At 37.8% G+C, this 25549-nt stretch overlaps 1 protein-coding gene and 1 pseudogene across 1 annotated transcript; one reads left to right on the top strand and one right to left on the bottom strand.

The window, feature by feature from the left end:
- Positions 1-866: 866 nt before the first annotated feature.
- On the top strand, positions 867-24256 carry SH2D1A (SH2 domain containing 1A). Its single transcript, XM_004762021.3, has 4 exons — positions 867-1829; positions 16085-16148; positions 21341-21473; positions 22522-24256. The coding sequence occupies exons 1-4, from the start codon at positions 1693-1695 to the stop codon at positions 22560-22562; spliced, it is 375 nt and encodes a 124-aa protein (XP_004762078.1). The 5' UTR covers positions 867-1692; the 3' UTR covers positions 22563-24256.
- On the bottom strand, positions 14971-15135 carry LOC123388563 (annotated as a pseudogene).
- Positions 24257-25549: the final 1293 nt, after the last annotated feature.

Raw genomic sequence — 25549 nt, 5'->3', positions numbered from 1 at the left:
GTGAGTCACTACTAGCTGCCATTGAAATCTGAGAGGATTGTTCTCAACTCTAGCAGGTTGCAAAAACATATCTGGCTCTGAGGCAAAGCAACTCTGTGCACCTGATCCATTAGTAGGGCATGTGAGGATTTAGAACTTGTTCTCCCAGCCTTGAGGTCCCAGCCTTGCCATGTTTTCATGGAATTAGGTGCTGGAATTAGGTGCTGAAGTCGTGGAAGAGATACAACAAACACAGGACTTCAATTATCTAAATTCCTGTTTTACAAGTATTTTACATAATCAACAGGAACAATGTAGAAGGCCATCCAGCTTCAAGCATTAAACAAAGTCTTATTCCAGTAAAAAAGGGGAAGTTTGAGGAGAATATTACTTAACTGCGTATTTTAAAATAGAAGCAATGCTTCATTTCAGAGAAGGAAATGAAAGTTGAAAGGCTTTAAAAAATTAATGATAGTTTAGCCTCAACTGAAGAAGAAACATACTCTGTTAACAACAGAGGATATAATTATCAACACTTGCAATATGATTTAAAACAAGTTTTAGGCCCCAAATGTGGAAAGGCAAACCCCGTACCTCAAAGGACATATACAAGTCCACATAAAGACAAAGCACCAATGAAATGATTCACTCTCTCATCTAAGGCTCATCACATAAAAAAAAAAAATTGGAACATGTTTGGACACAGACTAATTTTTTAAGGTTTTATTTATATGTGTGTGTGTGTGTGTGTGTGTGTGTGTGTGTGTGAGAGAGAGAGAGAGAGAGAGAGAGAGAGAGCACGAGTGAGACTGAGCATGAGCAGGGGAGGAGCAGAGGGAGGCGGGGAAGGCGACTCCCCACTGAGCAGGGAGCCAGAAATCCCAGGACTTCGGGATCATGGCCCTAGTGGAAGGCAGATGCTAACTGATTGAGCCATCTAGGCGGCCTGGACATAGATTGATTTTTGTCCCTCGATCAGCCCTCTGGGATCTTGGCCAAGAAAGTAGGAAAAATCAGCATTTGCTCAGGATCGGGACTACTCAAGAGGACTAGGAAGAGTAGAAAAGGAGACTTGGCCCAGGCAGGTTTTTCACCAACTACTTTCGATTGTGAAGGACCTTCCCGGCTGCGCTCAGGAGTGACTCCCAGCTGATAGTACCGGTAGTTTCTGTGTTTTGGTCTCAGAGCTTTTGGTTCTTTCATTCTCTGTCAGCATGTTTCTGGCCCACATGAGGGCCATGCCCACCTTTGCCTCTATCATCAACACCTCTGAGGACTAGTGAAGCTAAGTCATCCCTGGTGGCCCCTGGGACAACTGCAGGAACGGGAAGCATCAGCAAGCATTCCTGGCTGTGGGCCAGGGGCCGCCACCGTGGTACAACCCAGATCTTGCAAAGACCTCCTTCCAACTGGCCTCCCCTCTCATCTGAACCCTGTGTTGTGTTGCAGGGGTAGGGAGGGTGGGGGCCGGGGAGGGGATTGAACCTTGTGGCAATAACCAAGCCTCTGAATTGCTGAGCTGGTTTTAATTGAAGTGTGAAAAGAGGTTTTAAGGCAGAGAGACAACATCCTGTTGTTCCGGCACTCCTCTCTCTTTTTCTGCACATCTGGCTGAACTGGGAGTCAGGTGGCCGACTTGGGGCCCGGTTGCAGCAGCAGCGGCCTCTGCCTTCCGCTGTCCCACGCCTCAGTGGCCCTCGAGTCCACCAGGTCATGGACGCAGTGGCTGTGTACCACGGCAAAATCAGCCGGGAGACGGGGGAGAAGCTCCTACTTGCCACGGGTCTGGATGGCAGCTATTTGCTGAGAGACAGTGAGACCGTCCCGGGCGTGTACTGCCTGTGTGTGCTGTGAGTACATCTTGGTGGCCACGGGCACCAGACCCACTGAGGGCTCTGGCTGGGGGTGCGGGCGGCAGCAGGCGATGCTGAGGCCTCCTTCTGTGCTCATGAGACCGTCTTCCTCAGGTCCAGCCCAGGGTGGGCGCGGACTGGGCTTCGGGTTAGGCCCTTCATGGGGATTGCTCTCCCAGAGACTTCACTCTCCAGAAAGGCCTCCCCGGCTCCTTTGTGGCAGCGGCAGAGAATGCCCTTTGGGGTGGGGAGACGCAGCCTAGAATCTACCTTTGCTCCGAGAAAGATCTCGGCTCCCGATTTCCCGTTTTGACCTCAGGTGGAGGCCAGGGAGGTGGAGCCCTGGGGTGGTGGACGGGCCGGAACCGGGTCGCCGGCTCCTGAGGAAAAGAAAGGCCTCTCGGCAGATCTCTTTACATGGAATTGGAGGTGGACTCCCAAAGGAAACCATCACGTTCTGGGAGAGGAGGATGACCGGGAAACGGAATCCATTACTTGAAGAATGCAGTGCCGGTTAGGTTGGGGTGCAGAGAGGGGGATATTTGGAAGTCAGACTGCCTCTCTGGATCTACTCACTTCGCTTCTTTTAGAGGAGCTGTGTGTGGGGGCCGGGAGTTTCAGAAATGGGACCCTTCTTGATAAAAAGCTAGGACTGACAGTAGTGGTGGAGGGCATGGAGGAAAAACACCCGTTGTTATGATTCAGCTTTGCCCTTTACCTAGGCATGCCTGAGTCTAACGCCCATTTTGAATCAGATGAACCTTCATCTTTGCTCCAGGGCTCCAGAATCAGGGAGATCTGAGACCTAATCCACTGCCAGTCTGATGGGAGGCTTGTGACCTTGGGGCAAGTTAACCTCTCGGCCTTCCAGTTTTCTTGTCCATAAAATGGGTATAATAATACGAACTATCTCATAGGAGAGTGTGATAATGCAGGTCAAGAATTTAACACTGGACTCGATGCATAATAAATGCTCAGTAAACGTAAGCTGTTGTTATTATTATTGTATCTGTCTTCAGTCGAGCTCTTTCAGTACTCACGGGGTATTTCTTTTTTTTCTTTCTTTTTTTTTTTTTTAAAGATTTTATTTATTTATTTGACAGAGATCACAAGCAGGCAGAGAGGCAGGCAGAGAGAGAGAGAGAGAGGAGGAAGCAGGCTCCCTGCCGAGGAGAGAGCCCGATGTGGGACTCGATCCCAGGACCCTGAGATCATGACCTGAGCCGAAGGCAGAGGCCCAACCCTCTGAGCCACCCAGGCACCCTCACGGGGCATTTCTAAGGAAGGAACTAGCTTGATCACTTTTTGTCACACAAGAAACACCTGCACTGTGTAGTAGTTCTAGTCAGAAACAAAATGAAGGAGAATGCTTGGTAGTAATTTTGATACCTAATGATACACTGGAAGACTGTGAAATATTTTCCGGGTCAGTGAAGAAAGATCACACTGAGGCCATTATTAGATGATTTTTGTTGTCTATTTATTATTATTTTTTTCCATGGTCAAGCCATGTTGGTGGCAACTCTCAGGCCATGCTAAATACATTTATTATAAAGACTTTAAGAGAAATACATGGAAGCAGGTGAATCTCTTGGGTTCAGATCTTTTTTTCTTCTTGAAGTACAGTTGACATACAATGTTATATTAGTTTCAGGTGTACAGCATAGTGATGTGACAATTCTATGCGTTACAAAATGCTCGCCGTGATAAGTGTGGTTGTTATCTATCACCATACAAAGTTATTACAGTATTGTTGACTATATCCTCTATGCTATAGTTTTCATCTCATGACTTATTTTTTATTTTATAACTATAAATTTGTACCTCTTAATCCCCTTCACTTATTTTGTCCACCCGCCCCCCCCCGTCCCTCTCCCCTCTAGTGACCATCGGTTTGTTCTCTGTATTTGAGAGTATTTTGTTTTGTTTTGTTTTTTAGATTCCACATGTAAGTGAAATCATATGGTATTTGTCTTTCCCTGACTTATTTCACTTAGCATGATACTCTTCAGCTCCATCCGTGTCATTGCAAGTGACAAGATTTCATTCTCTTTATGGCTGAGTAATATTCCATTATATATATTATGCCACATCTTCTTTATCCATTCATCTGGTGATGGACACTTGTTGCTTCTATATCTTGGCTATTGTAAATACTGTTACAATAAAATAGGGGTGAATATTTTTTTTTGAATTAGTGTTTTTGTTTTCTTTGGGTAAATACCCTGTAATGGAATTATTGGATCATGGTATTTCTATTCCCTGTTGTTTTTTTTTTTTTTTTTTTTTTTGAGGAACCTCTGTACTGTTCTCCATAGTAGTTAAACCAATTTACATTCCTACCAGAAGTGTGGAAGGGTTCACTTTTCTCCGCATCCTCACGGACACTTGTTATTTATTGTCTTTTTGATACTAGTCTTGGGCTCAGATCCTTATGATTTGTTTACATAATTGTTTTTCCCAAGTGGAAACTGGGGAAGGGCAGTGAAAGCCATCTAGTACACTGCGGCTCTTTTCTTATCAAAAGAGTGTGGAGGAATGAGTGGACAAGTGAAAAGGCTTCTGTAAAGAAGCTAAGAAAGGAGATAATGAGCCCCTTACCCTAGAGATAAAAAAGAAGCCTGGGCGGGAGAGTAAATTCAGACAGTGTGTGGTAAGAATGCACCTAAAGACTCAGCCACATTGGTACCTTTGTTGTTTCTCAAGCCTGCCAACTGTGTTCTTCTCCTAGGATCTTTACACTTTGTTACTTCTGCGTCTTGCCTCAGAGACCACTTCCTTGACCACCCTATCTAAATTAAGTAGCTTCTCCCTGTGCCTGCTATACTCTATGACGTTATTTTTCTTCAAGGAGCTTTAAACTAGCTGGCATTTGCTTGTTTACTTACGTATTGCTGTGTCCTTCAGCAAAAATGGAAACTCTTCTGCACCAGGAACACAACCTAGCACATAATAGCCATTATGAGGCATGTTATGAAGTACATAATAGACACTCAATAAATATTTTTGAATTAACAAATGGATTGCCAAGGCAAATACCCTTCTTTACTGCAAAGAGCTTTAGACCGATAATCAGGCCAGGCTGTGGGCTCTGGGGAGGTCACTCAGCTTCTCTGGGTCTTGATTTCCATACCTGTTAAATAGGAATCGTAATGTGTGCCTACCTTTTGTACAAGATCGCTGTTGGAAAAATACGCAAAAGAGAAGACTACTTTTATCCCTTTGCCTATGTAGGCCAGGAATTAACTTAGGCAGAATCGGAAATTCTCAAACATGTAGGTTTTTACCCCAAGTGAATCTTGCATAAATGCAATTTTTATGACTCTAATCTCTCCATACAAACCTCCTTATGAAGTAACAGAATTTGGTAGGCCAACTGGGAGTCTCCTAGCCAGTCTTTTGATGGGCACACTGGGACCTGGAAGTCTTAGATGTATTGCCAGGCTGTGCTACAGAGGAAAGACACAAGGATACATTGTCTTTTATGAGAGTTTCTCACTCTTCTTGAGCCAAGGGTCGCTTTTGATAAACATAAAAATTTCATGCCCCATTTTAGTACTACACTGTAGTAACAAAAATCAAATTTTATTTTGAAATAAACTACATATTCATTCGAAACTAAAACTTGTGTGCTTATGATATGCAGTAGAAATAACAACGTAAATGGTGTCATATACACACGAACAAGATATAGCTCAGAATATTTTCTCATTCCATCTCTGGTTTTCTCCCATTATCCAAGAAGGCTTGGTTGAGCTTTAGTTTCTGTATTTTCATTGCAGAAATAATACATTATGTGTGCCTTTCAAAGGTTATTTTAAACACTATTTTTAAACTGTTCTTGCTCCTTTCCCTGGTTCTGAGCCCCCAATCATGACCTTTAGATATGGCCTTTTCCTCTGTTCTGTTCTGGAAAATTCAATCTCATAAACTACTAAAGAAGTTTTCCATTTACAGAATTGCTCACCTTCCTTTAAAGTGAGTTTTCCTTTCAGGCATTTTCAACACATAAATGCAGATTTTTATATAATGAGTCTATTAAAAATAGTTCCCAACATCTATTCTTCTTATAGAAAACCAGAAAAATGTAAGTCATGAAAATGAGGGAAATCATCTATAGTTTTATAACCCAAACATAGTTACTGTTGAAAATTAAGGGAGTTTCCTTCCATATTTTAATAAAATAATTTGCTTTCTAAATACGTAAGTGCTTTTACAATATTGTATTCTATTGCATTTTCCACTTAACGTGAAAAAAAAACCTATTCATATATGTTTTAAGACATCCTTTTTAATGGCTGCATGAGAGTTTGGCCAGTGATCGTACTATACTTTCCTTAACAAGTCATTATTTTTAGACATTTGAATCATTCCATTTTTCTTTGCTATTAAAATGTCATCATGATTCATATTTTAGTCCATAAATACTTCCTTGTATTTGTGCTTACTTCCTTATAATGAATTTGAGGTTGTGCAATTTCCAGGTCAGAGAACATTAACAGCTTAGGATTCCTGACATATACATGATCGCCAAATATTTTTCCTAAATTGTTATGCCAGTTTACATATATGTTCATCAGTAATGCACGAGAGTGTCCATTTCACTATGCCCTCCTAGAAATGGGTATATTGTTAACAAAAATTCTTGAAGTTTGGTGCCTCACTCTTTCATATTTCTTTGATTAGTGAGTGTCTTTTATATGGTTGGTAAGCTGTTGTACTTCCTTTTTCATAAGTTGGCTCTTTGTGTGCTTTGCCATTTAACCATTTGGATCTTACTATTTTTCCTAACACATTATGAATTTTTATATACTAGTCCTTCATCTGTTGCAAGTATCTTTTCTCAGTTTGATGTTTGCCATTACTCTTCTCTGATACACAAGAAATTAACATTTTTAATAGTCAAATCTGTCGCTCATTTTCTTTGTGCTTAATTTCTTCCTTTGCTTCCTTCGCTTAGAAAGTTCTTTCTCTTCCAGAGATGCTATACCTCTTCACTTCAGTTTTCATTTTCAATTTATGGTTTGGTTAGTTTACATTTTCTTTAATTCCATTTTTAATTCCATTTTGATGAGAAAAGATCTAATTTGATTTTGTTTCAAAGTAGCTAACAATTGTTCTAATAGAATTCATAAATACAACTTCCATTCCCCATCAATTCCTAGCCTATTTTACTACATATTAAACTCTAACATATAGCAGTTAGTATTTCCTGTCTATTTGGCTCAAGTGATCTATTTATTCTTATATTACTAACACTATAGTATGATAATGTTTAATACACTTAAATAATTATTTGCTTTTATTTTTCCCACCCAAATTTTATTTTTAAGTAATCTCCACATCCAATGTAAAGCTTGAACGCACAACCTTGAGATCAAGAGTTGCATGCTCCACCAACTGAACAAGCCAGGAACCTGAATTATTTGCTATTCTTACTGTTCTTTGAAATGAAATGTGGAATAATCTTGTTAAGTTAAAAAAAAGTGCCATTGGGACTACATTAAACTCATTAATAAATTAAGGAATAATTGTTATCTTTAAAGAATGTAGTCTTCTGATAAAAAAATCTGATACATTTCTCCATTTGTTAATTTTTGAAATTTATATCCATCAGTTAAGTTTGGCAGTTTTTTTCCTATAGGTCTTGCACACTTTTGTTAAGTTTATTTCTAGTCATTGTATGTATGGATGTCCATGTCAATTTTTTTTGTTTCTACTGTAAATGTAATTTTCTTTTTCTACCATATTTTTCTGTTGCTTAAGAAAACTACTGACTTAGCATATTTTTTTCTTGTATTCATCCTGTGTACTAAATGCTCTTATTAATGCAAATATTTTTTATTTTATTTTATTTTAGTGTAGTTTAGTTTATCCTTTTTTATTTTCTATGTATATTTTCTTCTCACTAAGATACACTTGAACTCTGACATTTCTTCCTTTCTCGCATATTTTTTCTTGTATTCATCCTGTGTACTAAATGCTCTTATTAATGCAAATTTTTTAAATTTTATTTTGAGTGTAGTTTAGTGTATCCTTTTTGATTTTATATGTATATTTTCTTCTCACTAAGGTACACTTGAACTCTGACATTTCTTCCTTTCTCGCATATTTTTTCTTGTATTCATCCTGTGTACTAAATGCTCTTATTAATGCAAATTTTTTAAATTGTATTTTGAGTGTAGTTTAGTGTATCCTTTTTGATTTTCTATGTATATTTTCTTCTCACTAAGGTACACTTGAATTCCGACATTTCTTCCTTTCTCATTCTCAATATAGACAGCCATCAGGAAAGTCCAAGATGCCCACTGGGGTAGTTTGATTGTGATAGGTAGAAAACCAACCTAAAATATTTAAAATAATTAGTTTGCAGAAATAGTTTATTTCCATAATTAGCATCCTTCTGTACATCTCTGACTTTGTTTGTTACCTTTGTAATGGAAGATTTGGAAGCTGAAATGCTGTTATATTCTTTAGCTTCAAGGACACATAATGAAGTCATTTGACATATACGTCTTTAGATGAGAAAATAGTTATCTTTTTGTCCTTTGAGATTTAAGTGATAACTGGGAATAAAGAGTCTATCAAACCATTGAACTGGAGAAATGGGGGAAGGAACAGTGATGAAATAAAATCCCAGTTTATCAGAGTAATAGAGGGGAACGTTGTGGCAAAGAACTCAAAAGAATGAGAAATTATGTCTTAATTTACAGTTAGTTTTTTATTACAATTGGATATGTGTGTTGGTACCGCATTTATCTTCATGATAATTTAGGTCATCAGAATTCGTTCGGATTTTCTGATACAACCCATTAATGGCAGAGCAAGCTTGAAACCCAACCTACGATTAAACTTGCATTGCATAAACCACCAAACGGACAGTTCACAGGCCAGTGAAACAAGTGCTGATTCTAGTTGACAATGTGAAATTAAAGGTGCAAGATTAGTCTGAGGATGACATTTGCTTAAGTGAAGGGAAAGTCTGGGTTAATCTTTTTTTTTTTTAATTTTTAAAAAAATTCTATTTATTTATTTATTTATTTTGGGTTAATCTTTTTTGGGCTCTCCTCAACTGGCCTCTTTCCTTCAGCCCCTTCTTTCCCTCTCTCCCTCGGTGGACACTTCCAGCCCTGAAGCCAAACAGACTCCCTCCCTTTTTGATAACTGTGCTTTTTGAATCACTTTAAGACCAATTTATTAATTCATTTCTTCTGATATAAGAGAGAGGCAGCGTAGAAAGATGGTTAAGAGCTCAGATCTTTCATCCAGACTCTCTGGTTGCATCCCAACTTGACCCTATACTAGCTATTTTATCTCCGGCAAGTTAAGATTTCTGTATCTCAGGTTCCTTATCTGTGAAAAGGGAAATGATAAGAATAGCATTTCCCTCATAGGGTTAATAATCCTCAGATGATTATTACATGAGTTAATACAAAGTTAACATGTAGTAGGTATTAATATAAATAAGAGATCTACAAATAATTGCAATACAAAGTCAGAGCATCCTAGGAGTACATAAATAAAATGTGCTGTGGCAGTTCAGGGAAAGAAAAGATTATATTTATTGTCATGACTCATTGAAACTGGTTTTACATAGTTTTCCCATCAGACTTAAAGCTGAATGACTTGATGGCTCTGTAAATTCAAGTTCAGTCTGAAAAAAAGAAAGATTGTCAAGAGGAAATTCAGAAATCTCTTGATTCAGAGTATAGTCTCAATAATGATGGCTTTGTATAAGATACCATTCTTCTGGGTTTAAAAGTTCTGAAATATTTGTTAAAAAATCAGTCACTAGCATGCTTTATTTGCAATGTCATAAAGAATCAGATGTAACTAAACTTTTTCTTTTGTGTAGTCCTTGAAGTGGTATGAAGAAGGAATTGATGTGGTTTTGTTAGTTCTAAACCAAGGTCTGTCCCTAACACTGACCCCTTGAGAAAATAAGAAATGTCAGGTTGCTTTCTTCTCATTCATTTCTAACCAGAGCATTTTTTTAAGAGTTGAGACAGCTTTTGAAAAACTGAAGGCAAATTTTAATAATAGCTAAAAATAGCGTCAACAACAATAATAACAACAGCAACAAAAAACCCCTACTGTTGTCTACTAATTATTCATTTTCCAGATTTTTTTTCATGATAAATTTTAAATTCCAGGCTAATCAACAAGTCTGACAAAGGATTTGGTGGAGGAAGGAATTTAAAATACAGAGCATTCTTGGTTTGTCTGTATTAATGGAAGGAGTCGGAGAAAAGATAATTCTAAAAGGGATGTAACAGATTTTAAACATAAATTATATTTTTCTGGTTTGTGCCTTAGACTAGATTTATAAAGCACCAAATTATAATTTTGTTTCTTTTTCTTTAAAAAAAGTGTGTGTGTGTGTGTGTGTGTATATATATATATATATATATATACATATATATATAAATTATAGATATATACTTATATAACTTTATAACATATACTTTTATAACTTTATAAGAAAAATTAATATGCAAAGATGAATTTATATTAGTTTAAATTTGCTTCTAGTTAATATACGTATAGGTACAGTTCTGAATAGTTGTAATCAGGGGGTGTATCTGTGTGTCCACTTCTTTCATGTGCCATAATTTTATATTAACATACCCCATGAGGTTAACATTTTTTGAAGAATATAAGAGAACTCTAATACCTTTGCACTTCAGTATAATTTTGAATGGTTCTTTCTGTTACTATTTTCTTATTTTGCATAACATTCCTTAATTAGGAACTACTATGAAAATCTTTATGAAATTAATTTGTCCTTTGATTCCTTGGAGTGTAAGAAGATAAGCAAGGTCATTCATTAAGTAAAAAATATGCACGGAATTATAGCTCTTTTTATAACTTTATTCCCAATTTATTTCCTAGAACTGTTTTTTAGTGGATAAGGAGAGAGTATATTTAGTTTGAAAAAAAACATTATCAATATTTTAGTTTAATTTTATATTTTAAAATTATTATTTAATAACTCAAGCTACAGAAAACAAAACCATGAAATTCTGTTGGAGAAGAGAAGTGCATGGTACAGAAACACTACTCAGTGAAGACAGAAGCAACTGGAAAGCTTCAGCTTGTATTTATTTATTTTTAAAAAATTTTATTTTGAAATTTAAAACAGTTTTATTAAAGTATAGTTAAGATACAGGGTTATATCAGTTTCAGGTGTACAGTATAATGATTCAACAGTTCTATACATGACTCAGTGTTCCTTATGGTAAGTGTACTCCTAATTCCGAAAGCAGAGACTGAGTGACTAAGGAGGAGGTGGTGCAGAAGTACCCTAGGTGAGTTCAAGGAGCCAGCTTGACTTTGCAGAAATTTCCATCAAGGATCCCAGCAAGGTGTGGGCATTCTCTCTGCATTTTAATCAATTTACCTGTAACTTTAACGTTCTTACAAACCACCTGGAGATCTTGTTAAAATACAGATTCTGAGTCAGCAATTCTGGGGCAAGGCCCGAGACCCTGCATTTCTAACAAGTTCCCAGGTGATGCTGATGTTATTACCCTGGCAATGTAATTTGGACTGCCGCGTTTTAGATCTCCTCCATCCATGACCATAGGGTAATGAGAGTTGAGTACAGGGGATTCTTGGTCAGTTACTTTGTGACTTGAAAGTGGAAGAGATGAACTACTGGCTTATTTGTGGGGTGAAGCAATTCTGCTCATTCAGAAATCTGAGGGGCGGGGGAGTAGGAAATTGTTAATATTAGATGGGTTAATCACGAGAAATTTTAGTTGCCACTGACACCAGGTTGTTCAGAGACTGAAGGAGGTAAGGGCTTTTGAAGTGGTACTCAGGTTCCTGCTGCTTAACTGAAAGTGAGATAAGATCAGATTCGTTAGGAAACAATTTTCAAAACAGACTCATTTATTTTGACTAAATGAGGCTGAATGATAGTAGGGAGAGAGATTCTTTGTACTTTTTTAGAGATTCGCTGTTTCAGAAAGTGAAAACTGGTTGCTTACGATTTTGCTTGCCTCGTCGCTGAGATTTTAAATAATGCATTTCCACATCACCTCTAATGATACGGAATTACTGCCATTAATCGCTTCCCATCGGGAAATTGGAACCAAGGACCTATGCTATTTCTCTGCTTCTATCTCCATCTTGCTATGTGACGAAGAAAATCACTTAAAGCCTTATGTTTCAAGTTCCCATGGTGAAAAATGGAAATCAAAGCCCTTGCCTTGTTCCCTGTAGAGTACGTACTGTAACCAGTGGGCTTTGAGGTAGATTTTATTGCTTTAAAAAAAAAAAAAGACTTTAACAACGTAACATTATATATTTATTTAACATATTATATATATGCATGTATCAAGCTATTTTAGGTATGATCTAAATATGCTGGCAAAAATGAAATATTTCCTATAATCACACCAGCAATTAAATTGAATATTTTTGGTTTCACAAATTGAATGAACCTGATTGCAGTATTTTGATTTTTTTTTTTTTTTTGCTCTTTAGGTAATCACTACTGATGTATATTGATTAAAAATATAGTAATTTAATCCACATTTTTAAAAAGATTTATTTATTCATTTTTTAAAATTTCTTTTCAGCGTAACAGTATTCTTTTTTTTTGTACCACACCCAGTGCTCCATGCAATACGTGCCCTCCCCAATACCTACTACCTGGTTCCCCCAACCCCCCCCACCCCTTCAAAACCCTCAGGTTGTTTTTCAGGGTCCATAGTATCTCATGGTTCACCTCCCCTTCCAATTTCCCCCAACTCCCTTCTCCTCTCCATCTCCCCATGTCCTCCATGTTATTTGTTATGCTCTACAAATAAGTGAAACCATATGATAATTGACTCTCTTTGCTTGACTTATTTCACTCAGCATAATCTCTTCCAGTCCCGTCCATGTTGCTACAAATGTTGGGTATTCGTCCTTTCTGATGGAGGCACAATACTCCATCGTGTATATGGACCACATCTGCCTTATCCATTCATCCGTTGAAAGGCATCTTGGTTCTTTCCACAGTTTGGCGACCGTGGCCATTGCTGCTATAAACATTGGGGTACAGATGGCCCTTCTTTTCACAACATCTGTATCTTTGGGGTAAATATCCAGGAGTGCAATTTCGGGGTCATAGGGAAGCTCTATTTTTAATTTGTTAAGGAATCCCCACACTGTTCTCCAAAGTGGCTGCACCAACTTGCATTTCCACCAACAGTGTAAGAGGGTTCTTTTTTTCCACATCCTCTCCAACACACGTTGTTTCCTGTCTTGCTAATTTTGGCCATGCTAACTGGTGTAAGGTGGTATCCCAATGTGGTTTTAATTTGAATCTCCCTGATGGCTAGTGACGATGAACATTTTTCATGTGTCTGATAGCCATTTGTATGTCTTCATTGGAGAAGTGTCATATCTTTCTGCCCATAGTTCATATCTTCATATGAACTATATATAGCTATATAGTTCATATGAACTATATATCTTCATATCTTCATATGAACTATATATCTTCATAGTTCATATCTTTTCTGCCCCAAGTTCATATCTTCTGCCCATTCTTTGATATGATTATCTGTTTTGTGTGTGTTGAGTTTGAGGAGTTCTTTATAGATCCTGGATATCAGCCTTTTGTCTGTACTGTCATTTGCAAATATCTTCTCTATTCATTTGTGAGAGAGAGCAAGCAGGGGCAGAGGGAGAGAGAGTGAGAAAATCTCCAGCCGACTCCCCACTGAGCACAGAGCCAAACACAGAGCTCAATCCCAGGACCCCAAGATCACGACATTAGTTGAAACTGAGAGGTGGACACCCAACTGACGGAGCCACCTAGGTGCCCCTTAAAGACTTTTAGTTCTAAAGGGAACTGATGGTAAGTGAAGTCAATTGCTTGAGGATGACCCTCTGTTTAGAATGCTTTAGAATCATCTGTTCTTCAAAGTTTGAATACATTTATTTTTACCAGGGTTTAGCATGTATTCTTTTTTAAAATTATTTTTTAATTTTTTAAATAAACATATAATGTATTATTAGTCCCAGAGGTATAGGTCTATGAATCGCCAGGTTTACACACTTCACAGCACTCACCATAGCACATACCCTCCCAATGTTCATAACCCCACCACCCTCTTCTGACCCCCCTCCCCAGCAACCCTCAGTTTGTTTTGTGAGATTAAGAGTCTCTTATGGTTTGTCTCCCTCCCAATCCCATCTTGTTTCATTGATTCTTCTCCTATCCCCTTAATCCCCCATGTTGCGTCTCCACTTCCTCATATCAGGGAGATCATATGATAGTTGTCTTTCTCAGCTTGACTTATTTCGCTAAGCATAATACCCCCTAGTTCCAGCCACATCATCACAAAAGGCAAGATTTCATTTCTTTTGATGGCTAGCATGTATTCTAACCAAAAATCTATATTGACTTAAACCTGTGCCTAAAAATAACAATCAGAAAATGTTTAACATAAAACTCTTGATCCAGAGAATTTGATCCATATTCCTACTGATAATTTGAAATAATTCAGAACAAAGTTTAACCTACTTTTCTATGAAGTAAAATTTGTTAGATTATAATCTATATCCATTACAATATGGGACCAAGAGCTAGGGCTCTAGAGTTAAATAGGCCTGATTCAAATCTCATCTTTGTTGCTGGATCAGTAGTGTGGTTTTTGTTACTTAGATTCTCAAAGTCTTAGTGTCCTCATCTATAAGATTAATTTCACAATATAAAGCTCATAGGATTGTTGTGGGGTCCGAAAGTGATAATGCATGTGCTGTGGCCTGAATTGTGTACCCATCAAATTCATATGTTGAAGCTCTAACCCACACTGTGGCTGCATTTGGAGACAGGCCTTTGGAATATATTTAGGTTAAATGAGGCCGTAAGGGTGGGGCTCTAATCCTAGGATTGGTAGCCTTATGAGAAGAGAGACACGTCTCTCTACATGCACACACAAGGAAAAGTCACATGAGCACACAGCAAGAAAGCAGCTGCCTATGAGCCAAGAGTGAAAGCTATGTTGCTAGCACCTTGATCTTGGACTTCCAGCCTCCAGAACTGTGAGAAAATAAATTTCTTTATTTAAGCCACCCAGCTTATGGTATTTTGCTGTGGTAGCCAAAGCAAACTAATACAGCATCTATAACTCGTGGCATCAATTATAGTTGTACAGTATGCTTATACACTGCATGATGGTGGAGAATGTTTACCCCAAAGGACAAGCTGCTTTCAAGTGCTTTAGCGGGAGTCTTTTTCAATTAGCAATGATCGCACCTCGGATAAACCCCATTGGCCACCATACTGCCACTGCGCAAAGCTTAGCGAGAGTCTTTTTAAAAGTTTTATTTATTAATTTTTGAGAGAGAAAGAGAGAAAGAGAGCAAGTGGAGGAAGGATCAGAGGGAGAGGAACAAGCTCATTCCGTGTTGAGTGGGGAGCTGTACGGAGACTTGATCCCATGACCCGAAGATCATGACCTGAACTGAATCCAAGAGTTGAATGTTTAACCAACTGAACCACCGATGTGCCCCAGGAGTCCTTTCTAATTCAAATTTCTATTATTACTATATTATATTGTAAAGTAATCACAGTAGTAACACTATAGAAATATAGTATTATATTTATAATTAAATATTATTATTTCTCTTAAGTGGACCTGATAGTACATTATCCCAGTGAAATATTTTTCACCTTAAGGCTCTATATGTACTTAAAGGTAGTATGACTATACTTTGGGGACACCTGGGTGGCTCAGTCGGTTAAGCGTCTGCCTTCTGGTCAGGTCGTGATCCCAGGGTCTCAGAATGGAGTCCCATGTCAGGCTCTCTGCTTGGCGGGAAGCCTGATCTCTCTCTGCCTGCCACTCCTCCTGCATGTGCACTCTCTTTCTCTCTCTCAAATAAATAAAATCTTTAAAAAATAAGACTATACTTCCTCCAATCTATTTAATAATCCATGGTTTTTACTAATTATAGCAGGTCTCTAGTTTCTTTCTGTCCAGTCTCTCAACTAGACAAATCCTTAAGAGTGTGAACTCCCATATTTTAAAAAAGGGAAAAGATAAAAGAGGCTCTCTAAAAACAGTGATTAGCCAGATATAATACGCAAGCAAGTTCGATCCCCCATGCTTTTCTTCCTATGAATGCAATGGTGCCATATAATGTGTGTCCCTGTATATGTAACATTTATGTGGAATAGTCAAGCTCAAATTTAGAGCATCTGTTTATCTTTTGGAATGTTTCAGTAACTGAAGTTTATTCTTTCACAGGTATCAAGGTTACATTTATACATACCGAGTGTCCCAGACAGAAACAGGTTCTTGGAGTGCTGAGGTATAGTTCTTTTGTTTATTTTTTGCTTCTGGGGGTATCAGAGGGGTGTTTTAAATTTAGCCTGGTTTTTTAAAAGAGTTTTCAAATCCTACGTTCCCCAATATTCATCAAATTCAAATCACTAAAGCTCCAACCCAGAATTGTTCATGGATCATTAAAAAGGCTTTAGATAATTTTTGTCCCAGTTCTGTTCAGCCACCATTGTATAGAATGATCTCACTTTGGAGAAAATATTTAAAAAATTGAAGCATTGTGTCAAACTTTTAGTGCCTATGCGAAATTTTAAAAAGCATATACAAAATGTGTAAAATGGTTAAATAAGCAATTATTTACCGAATGGTACCAATATGAACACTGGTTCTATGGTGGATTAAAAAACACGACTCTTGTTTTCTAAGAGCCTCTAAAACACTTGGGGAGATACGATACGAATTAAATAGTGATGTGAGAGCTCAGAGTTTGTCATCAGGTAGATCTGGGTTCCAGGTCTGGTCCCCCCTCCTCCTCACCTATGACCTGGAGCAGGTTACTTAGCTCTTCTTTGAACAATTTCTTCATCTGTAAAATGAGCCTAAAAATAGTGCCTTACTCATAGGTCTCATTTTGAAGATTAAATGGGATAATGCATGTAAAAGAAAGCTCTTAGCCATGGGACCTGATACATAGAAAGCCCTCAAAAATGTGAGCTCACCCAAACTGCTGGACAATATGATTGTATATGGTCAATTGCTATATTATCTAGCATAGGAGTTCAAAGAAGGGAGGGTTTTCCAAGGATTAGTAATCAATATTGCTCTTTGTGTGGAAGTAAGACTCCCAGCTGGGCCATGTGGAAAGGACACGGGCAGGCAGAATAAAATTAGAGGGAACATCGCAGTGGTTTTAAAGGTGTGCTCTGCAAAATTCTAAGGTTCTTCCACTGGGGTGCCATGGGGTGGTGGGGGTAGGGGGTCAGAGGGAGAGGAGGTTTGCTTTTGTTTTGCTTATCAACTGGGGCTCGAATAGGAATTCATTAGAAAAATGGGCTCTGATGGCTTTGAAAACATTGAAAATCACCATACCATTGCATGTAATGCCTGCAGAGTGAATTTATGTCCATGTACCAGGTTAGGATCTCACATCTTACCAATGTAGAGGCCTCTACAACTGAAACCTTTGACCTCACATGCTTTCTCGGATTTCTGAGTCTTTAAAAACAGACTGTCTTTATGATGAAAGCACTTTATTATGAGCTGTTTGAAAACATAAACGTGAATATCAACCTCTGTTAATAACTCAATCTATACGCTTAAGAAATTCTAAAGCCTAGACTTAAAAAAAATTAAAATAGCTCTAACATTTACAAATTCATCAGTAAACTAGAAAGCCCAGGTTGCAGACTACAAATGTTTTGAACTACAGAGAAGAATTAGGGCAAGTTTTGAAACATGTTCTTGCTTTATATCGTAAATAAATAATTCATTAATAATAATTAATTATAATTAATAATTAACTTATAATTATCTGTGATAATTAATGCTGTAATACTAATTAGAGGCAAAGCCATAACATTTCTAATCAAAACGATTTATACCCATTTATATTTTAAAATTCTCTGCAGCACTGCAGAGCGGATTGAATAAGAAATTAAATTTCATTTATCATGAAGAATAGTTGTGTGTGATATATACATATATATTTGCATATACTTTAATTAGAAATAGCCTTTCTCCCTAGAGAAGTAGCCTTTGGCTGCTGAAGAATATTCTTTATGGAAAGGTTCTTAAATTATTAGGGTTTAGCTAATCTTGCCTTTAAATTTGTTTAAAATGTTATACTTAGGTATAACATCATAGGTGGATTCGTACAGGCTTGTGATCATGTTAAGGAAGAAAGGGAACATAAATGTCCTTTCATCCTGTTGTCTGGTCTAACCCTGTTTAAACAATAATATTGTAATTATCTGCACCAAGAGAGCAGAAGATTGGCATGTTTTCTCCAAAGGGAAAACAGTTTTTTAAAAAAATGCTTTAGATTTATTTTTGAAATGCATATTGCATTTTTTTCTATCTACTAAATTTGCTTTCTTAGTTATGTTTTTGCAAAGGGAATATTAAACTAGTGTGTGTGCTCAGAGCTCATATCACCTGACTGGAAGAAATTTCTCCAGAGCATATTGAAGACCAGCTGTGATCCAAAACATGTTTCCATGGATAACTAAGAGGTGGCAGTATGGGATGTGTGCAAATTCGAACAATAGCTGAGTTCAGTGACAGAATGGGAATTGTCAGTGGTATAATTCTTGTGGTAAATGTATTTTCAAAATTGGTTAAATGACAGATATTTATACTGCTATTTGGAACAATGCTTTAGTTTGCCACAATGCAGGAAAAATCATGGCAGTAACACTGCATTTTTTTGAAACAAATCTGGAGCCCCCAAATTATGCAAGACAAATATTATGTGAATATCTACTTTTAGACAGACTTTTAGGTTTTATCGTTGCCTAGTGTATTAACTTATCTCATGAGACTCAGGCTAAAATTTTGCTAAATTGTTGATTTAGAGAATTCTACACATAGTCAACTATGATTTATTAATATGTGCATTGTCATCAGTATCTTGTAAAATAAAAAAAATCTAACCTCTCCCTGTGGACTTCAGTGCCTTTGGGCTTTTCTGGATATTTGATCATCAGTAGATCAGTAGATGCTAAATAATTTTACTTACTAACCTAAGCAAAACACTATCATTTAGGAAAGTCATTTGCCAGTGACACATTACATCCCATGTTCAAACTGTACATCCAGTGCTATTATTCCTTTTTGTTAGTGTGGATAATCAAGTGTTAACTGCATGTAAGTCCTCATAAAAAGATGCTTCTGTTGATAAATGGTTTTACAAGCCACAAGAACAGCTAAAAAGATGTGTGGTTTGAAATCTTTCCACACTGGGGGAGTGTACAGTTTCTTTTCTGGTTGGTGACTCTAACTTCTCTAGAAACTCTTTGGTCTTACCCTCTCTGTTGGTGAACTCATTGCGGGTATTGGCCTGAAAGAAGACTGGGTGCTGGGATCTAGAGCCAGTTCTGCTTCTGGTTATCTGTGTGACCTCGGGCAAGCTGAATTATCCCTTTGGATTTCCCTTTTTTCCTTCCTTCCTTTCTTCCTTTCTTCCTTCCTTCCTTCCTTCCTTTTTTTCCCTAGTAGGCTCCATGCCCAGCATGACCCCAGCACAGAGCTTGAACTCCCAGCTCTGAGATCAAGACCTGAGCTGAGATCAAGGGTCGGTCGCTCAACTAACTGAGCCATCCAGGCATCCTTGTATATTCCTTTTCTTATCTGTCAAATGGGAACAAGCAAATCAGCCAAATCACTGCCGATTTATGAGGAAATAGTGGAGGCAAATGATGGGAAAGTGTCTGGAATTGAAAAAGTGCTGTGAGAAAGATACAAGGAGGTATTTTGTGCTTCTGACCTACCATGCAATTTAGAGATTCTGTCTTGGAGCCAAAGAATTGTTTGGAGCTCTGTAAGAACGGCCATGGTATTTTGGATGAGGTCTCAAGTCGAGTTCTGGTTCTTTTTTTGGTTCGAGTTCTGTTTTTTTTTTTTTTTTTTTGGTTTTGTTTTGCTTTGTTTACTTTTTTTAGAAGGGTATGGGGAGGGGAAGAGGGAGAGGGAAAGAGAGAATCTCAAGCAGAGTTCTTGCTGAGCACGGAGCCCAATGCAGGGCGCTATGCAGGGCTCGATCCCAGGGCCCTGAGACTGTGACCTGAGCCGAAACCAAGAGTTGGCCATTCAACTGACTTAGCCACCCAGGTGCCCCCAGTTCTGGGAAGGTGTGTTGACCATAAGGGTGGAGCAGAGAGGGAGAGTGTTCTACATCTACAGAGGCTCCGAGCTGTGTGAGCCTCTGAGAGGACACTAATTTAAAGCTAAAAAGAGCTTTTTCAGTGCTTTCAAAAAAAAAAAAAGTTACTTGCCCCAGTGTAGGAAATGACTGCGAGTTACTATGGACAGCATGCCGTCTTTAGCTTTTAGTCTAGTTGGCGGAGGTTTGTATGCCAGCCTTCATGTTTTCTCATTAAATGCTAACAAACAGCTCCCTCCTCAAAAATCTTCCAGATGGAATAGCTGAGAAACAGCTTTCAACAACAACAAAACAGCAACAACAACAACAACACCAAAACTAGTCATTGTTCAATTGCTTATAGCAATACTATTTTATTTTATGTAAAATGACAGTTTTGAGCTGCTGCCTAAAGCTGGGCTCATAAGCTTTTGCAGGAAATTGTTGTTTTCAGCAGTGCCTTCACCAGAGAATTGATGTCAGGAAAGGAACACATTTTAATAGTCACTTGCAAATAATGATCTCTTCAAAAGCAAACAAATAAATAACGGTGACCTTATAGAGTCTTTCATTTTCGCGTCATAGAGAAAACCTTGTCATGGTGAGGAGTTGGCAGAGAGCAATTTTGGGGAGGATAGGGAAGTTTCCCCGAGGAGGAAAAAATTTTACATGAAGGATGAGGCAGGATGCATTGTGAGTTGAGAGTCGGGGGACTACCTAGCTATGTGTTGTGTGTATCGTTAACGGGCAATTTTTAATTTCCTGTGTAGCATTTTTCTTCATGTTTTCTCATTAAATGCTAACAAACAGCTCCCTCCTCAAAAATCTTCCAGATGGAATAGCTGAGAAACAGCTTTCAACAACAACAAAACAACAACAACAACAACAACACCAATTCCATACTGTGGAATGATGATGGGGAGGCTGGCTTGCTGTTGTTGGTTTGGTTTTTTAGGCTTTTTATTAATGACCTATATGATCTGTGTTTCCTTCTGTGTTTAACTGCATCGTCTCTGTTGGTGCATTCATTGTGGGTAATGGCCTGTATACCCTTAGAGGCTCGGGATGTGTGATGGGTAGCAGGCAGGAAGGCCTGGGTGAGGAGCAAGAGCTTGTACAAACTAATACCACCCTTGGGAGAGCTGAAATGACAGCTCATTAGCTCCTCTTGCAGGGAAATTCAGCCAACCAAAGTAAGCTCTTCTAGAAATGTTGTTTTTCCTTCTTCCTTATGTTTTCGACTATTTGAACAAGTTACACACGTGTTACCTCTCTAAGCCTCCCCCCCCACACACATTCTGTAGGCCTCTTTGTGTCATTAGGAGGTAGGTGAATAATTTGCTTGGCCTTTTATTTTCCAGACAGCTCCTGGGGTTCATAAAAGATTTTTCCGGAAAATAAAAAATCTCATTTCAGCATTTCAGAAGCCAGATCAAGGTATTGTAATACCTCTGCAGTATCCAGTTGAGAAGAAGTGTTCACAAGGTGCTACAGGTATGGTTTACTGTTACTTTTCTACAGGGCTTGGCAGCTCAGGGTCATGAGTCAACCTGTTCATAAATATATGTTTATGGGACGTTCTGGAAGAATCATGCAGTGGGGAAGTAGGTGTTACCAGCCAATGGAGCGAGAGGGAACTATGCACACGCTATGATTTCAATCTGCTCTATTGTAAACTTTTAATAAAACTCCAGGAACATATAAAGAATTTGATGACATTTAAATCCTTCTTTTCCCATCTTGGTCTCCACTGTCCCTTTTGCCAAAACAGAAGTACCATTTCACTTCACTAACTCAGACACAAAACGCCTGAAAGATGGGACTTACACAGTTCTGAAAACACCTGGGCTGTCCTTCACCTTTGCCTAGTAAACTACATTTTCCCTTCGGGCATGGAAAGGCTAGTGTTAGAGTGGCCCACGAGATCGTCATTTCTGAATTTGTGGTGCTTGAATTAATGACATTTTATGGTAGCGAAGGAGACATAATCAGTACACGTTGTCATGCTACAGGCACGCGTTGCTAATATCTCCTGAGCAAAGCTATGTTAGCGTATGTATCAAGGGGACGACAGATGACTGGACAACGTTTGCAAATGCGTGATTGTCTATTCATCTCCCGAAAGGGGTTAATCACTTGGTTGGAGTAAGAGGATATGCCTAGATTGAAACAATAAATATTTATGATTAGAAAAATGAGATGTTATGTCCTGTTTTGACAGGGACCCAGGCTCAGGCATAAACTGACAATTAGACTTAAGTGCTGAATTAAATTAATGAGTAGTTAGCCTTTATAATAGAGATGTAAATAGATCGCCAACTTACAAATTACACATCACAATTATAAACTGTTCTTTTCTGCTCTGTATTCCATTCTTTACAATTCAGTTTTAAGTACTGGTTGCTTGAGCTATATCACTGGGCTATATCTTTGTGAGCTTTATGCCATTGGAAATTTTATGATTATAAGTTCCAGTTAACCTGTAATTTTAATAGCTTGTAAGTTTATTTTTTTCTTGATTTTTATTATTATTTTTCTTTAGGGAGAAGAGAAGATCCTGATGTCTTCCTGAAAGCACCGTGAAGAAAAATCAAATACCTTGTACTTTATTTTCTATAATTTAAATATATGCTAAGTCTTATATATTGTAGATAATACAGTTCAGTGAGCTACAAATGTATTTCTAAAACCATCATAGTCCTGTAATGCAAGTATCTAGCGTGATGTAAAAGCTGAAATGGATTTTGCCGATAATGTGGAGCTTTGAAATAAGGTTATTTTTCAGTATTATTTACAAATAGGAAATGATTTAAAGCATAATGATACTTTATAAAAGATTAATATCAATTCTTGCCAAATAGAAATAAAAAAATCCTGTTTTTTCTCAAACGCATCATTTTTTAGTGAAATATTATTTGACAGCTACTGATTTTAAAATGTCTTTCTTGATTAGATGGCAGGAAGCTGGTTTCTCGTCCCTCGTCTTTGTCATGTGTGGTTCTAATTAAGTATCACGCTCTCCACTGACTATGGTGTTGTAGGGTGTTTGAGGAGTTATGAAGTTGTGCGCTGTGTGTTTAAAAAAAAAAGTACTGGATAAAGAAGAAAGAATTTCTGTTTAATTTTAAAAGCAACTTTTTTGCCTAGTGTTCTGATGTTGGATAGCAGAATCCACAGACCAGTCTGGAGTTTAAAAAGCCCGTAATTTAAAATATGCTCTAAACGTTGATTACATTTGATATTACAGGATTTTTCATCTACCTCTACCCCAGTTGTTGGTACTCCGTGTAAAACCTTATTTTGAAAGGGAACTTCAGCAGCTGTGCTCACGAGTAGCTGATTTACAAGTGATCTCCCGATGAGGTAGCCTTATGGGAGTCCTGAAAACCTTATGCTTGTGTTGTTTATTAACAGTTAGCTCCAAGTGATGGCAACCTAAGTGAGAGCCAAGATTTTACACAGTGACAGATATTTATAAATTTTTTCTCACACGTATATCCTTATGACTTTTGTGATTTGATTATACATGAAGTTGTTTCAGGGCTCCTAGAATTCAACAAACACAATAGGCACTGGGGTAGAGAAGTAAAAACACCCAGCCCCCTGGGCTCAGGCAGCTCCATCTCTAGTTGGACAAGAAAACAGTAACAATTAAAAAAAAGTAACACAAAAAAGAGCAAAAGATGTCCTTTAAAGGGGATAAGCACATGCTAAATGAGGTTCTCAACTGTGAAGGTGGATCTGTTGTTAGAGGCAGAATGAGTCAACACAAATACTCTGGTCCGTGGTCTGGAGGAAAATGCTAAATTCTATTGTAAACTAATACATTGGCATTCTGGGTTGTGCAGGAGTGGGGGTGAGCTGGATGAACTGCCGAGAGACAGAGCTACTCTCCGTGCACTGGCAAGATCTGGTGTCTGAGTATTTAAGATGGTTGCAGTGGGAGTGCAGAGGTGGAGTTGGGCTATAATAATGTATTATGGGCCTTTTACCATTTCTAGAAAAAAAGGCATTACTTTAACTTTGCAAAGGAATTCAGAAAACCAACTTTCAAAACAAAATGCATATGTTTAGATAATTTTTCCTTTTTTGTAGCTTGGGTTTAAATTTTAATAGGTGTAAATAATTTTCACCCTCTCTGACTTGTTCTTTCTGTAATAATCCCAAATATATGAATTATGTTTGCATGTTTCTTTACCAGAGTCTTTTTTGAAAAAGCTTTTTTGAATCGTTAATGATCTTTCATATTTCAATAAAGTGTTTGAAAGCTTTACTTACCTAATTTGTCTTAAAATATTTTTTAAAAATATTCAGAGATAAGTGCTATTAATATATTAAACAAAGCATTGGTGAAAGCCATTTGATCTTACTGGACAGGTTCCTTGAAAAAGGTAAGTTCTTTTCTGAGTCTGCTACTGTCAAACTTTCCAGTTGATGTGCCTATCCACTGTCTTCTTCTGCTGGCCTTTTACTCATAAAGTTTTTTTCACTTTTTCTCTCGCGGCATAAGCATTCTTGTTATTTTCCAGTACATAATAGCTTGCGGCTTTACAGAAAGGTCATATCCTTGCCATATCTAAAATATTGCCATGCTAACATATACCTGTAAGATGCTGAGTCAAGATAGAAAAATGCACATATATTTCCAAGTGTACACCTTTCTTCAGAAAAAAAGTGTGTCAGCAAGCCCACAAAGAACATGACAGTTTATCAAACACTCATTCATTTCCTCTGAGTTTGTTCTTAAGAGATAAGGTCAGGAAGGGAGACAAGCTTAGGTAATTGTCAGTTTGGCTATTACAAGCAAGTAAGCTTTGTGGTCGTACACAGGTAGAAGAAGTCTACAGAGGATGCCTCTGATTAAGCTTCCTAGTATAAATGAATTTATAAATGAATTGAAGATATTATTTGTGGTAGAACGGATAGAGAATTAAAAATGTGAGAAATAGTTTTAAAATCTGTTAAGAGTGTTTAGACATCAGCTCATGTTTTATTTGAGTCACTTTATTGAGTTCAGAATCCAGAATCTATTAATAATAAAATCCAGATTTGCCCTTGAGCATTTCAAGGTTACAAGATGCCTAGTGTTCCTGTTAGAGAGCTATAAATTCAACATTTTCGCCTATGTTTGTCCTCACAGTAAATGGGATACATTATTTTAGAGTTTGCAGCTAGAGGTGAAGTTAAACTACCTACTTTGGGAAATTTCATAGTCTGGGGTCATTGGCCAAACTTGTGGTAAGAGGCAGAATTGTCATCATTAGGTCGTTGGCCTCTTAAATGAATATTTTTATGTACAAAGATATAACAAAAGCGATTGACTGGAGAGAGCCCATCAACATAACATTTGATATTTGAATTTCTTCAGCTTTGCCAGATTATCCGTGTTACCTTGGGTAAGTCAGTCTGTTACTATCATTGCCTTTGCCAAGTAGGAACAATGAAGGCTTGCTCACCTCCCAGGATTACTGAGGTGCTAAAATTATATAAATTTAAGGAAGTAGTATTGCTAAAAATTTAAATTCAAAGACCTCTAATAGTGAGGGTGAATAGAGAAGAAATATGGAGAA

Source organism: Mustela putorius, unplaced genomic scaffold, assembly GCF_011764305.1.
Source record: "Mustela putorius furo isolate JIRA1106 unplaced genomic scaffold, ASM1176430v1.1 tig00003901_pilon_pilon_pilon, whole genome shotgun sequence".
NCBI lineage: Eukaryota > Metazoa > Chordata > Mammalia > Carnivora > Mustelidae > Mustela > Mustela putorius.
This window is presented reverse-complemented; position numbering and strand designations above follow the sequence as displayed.

Coding starts and splice junctions, on each gene's coding strand:
- SH2D1A (XM_004762021.3), top strand. CDS start 1,693: ATGGACGCAGTGGCTGTGTACCACGGCAAAATCAGCCGGGAGACGGGG. Junction 1,830..16,084: donor GTGTACTGCCTGTGTGTGCT/GTGAGTACATCT, acceptor ATTCTTTCACAG/GTATCAAGGTTACATTTATA. Junction 16,149..21,340: donor CAGGTTCTTGGAGTGCTGAG/GTATAGTTCTTT, acceptor TTTATTTTCCAG/ACAGCTCCTGGGGTTCATAA.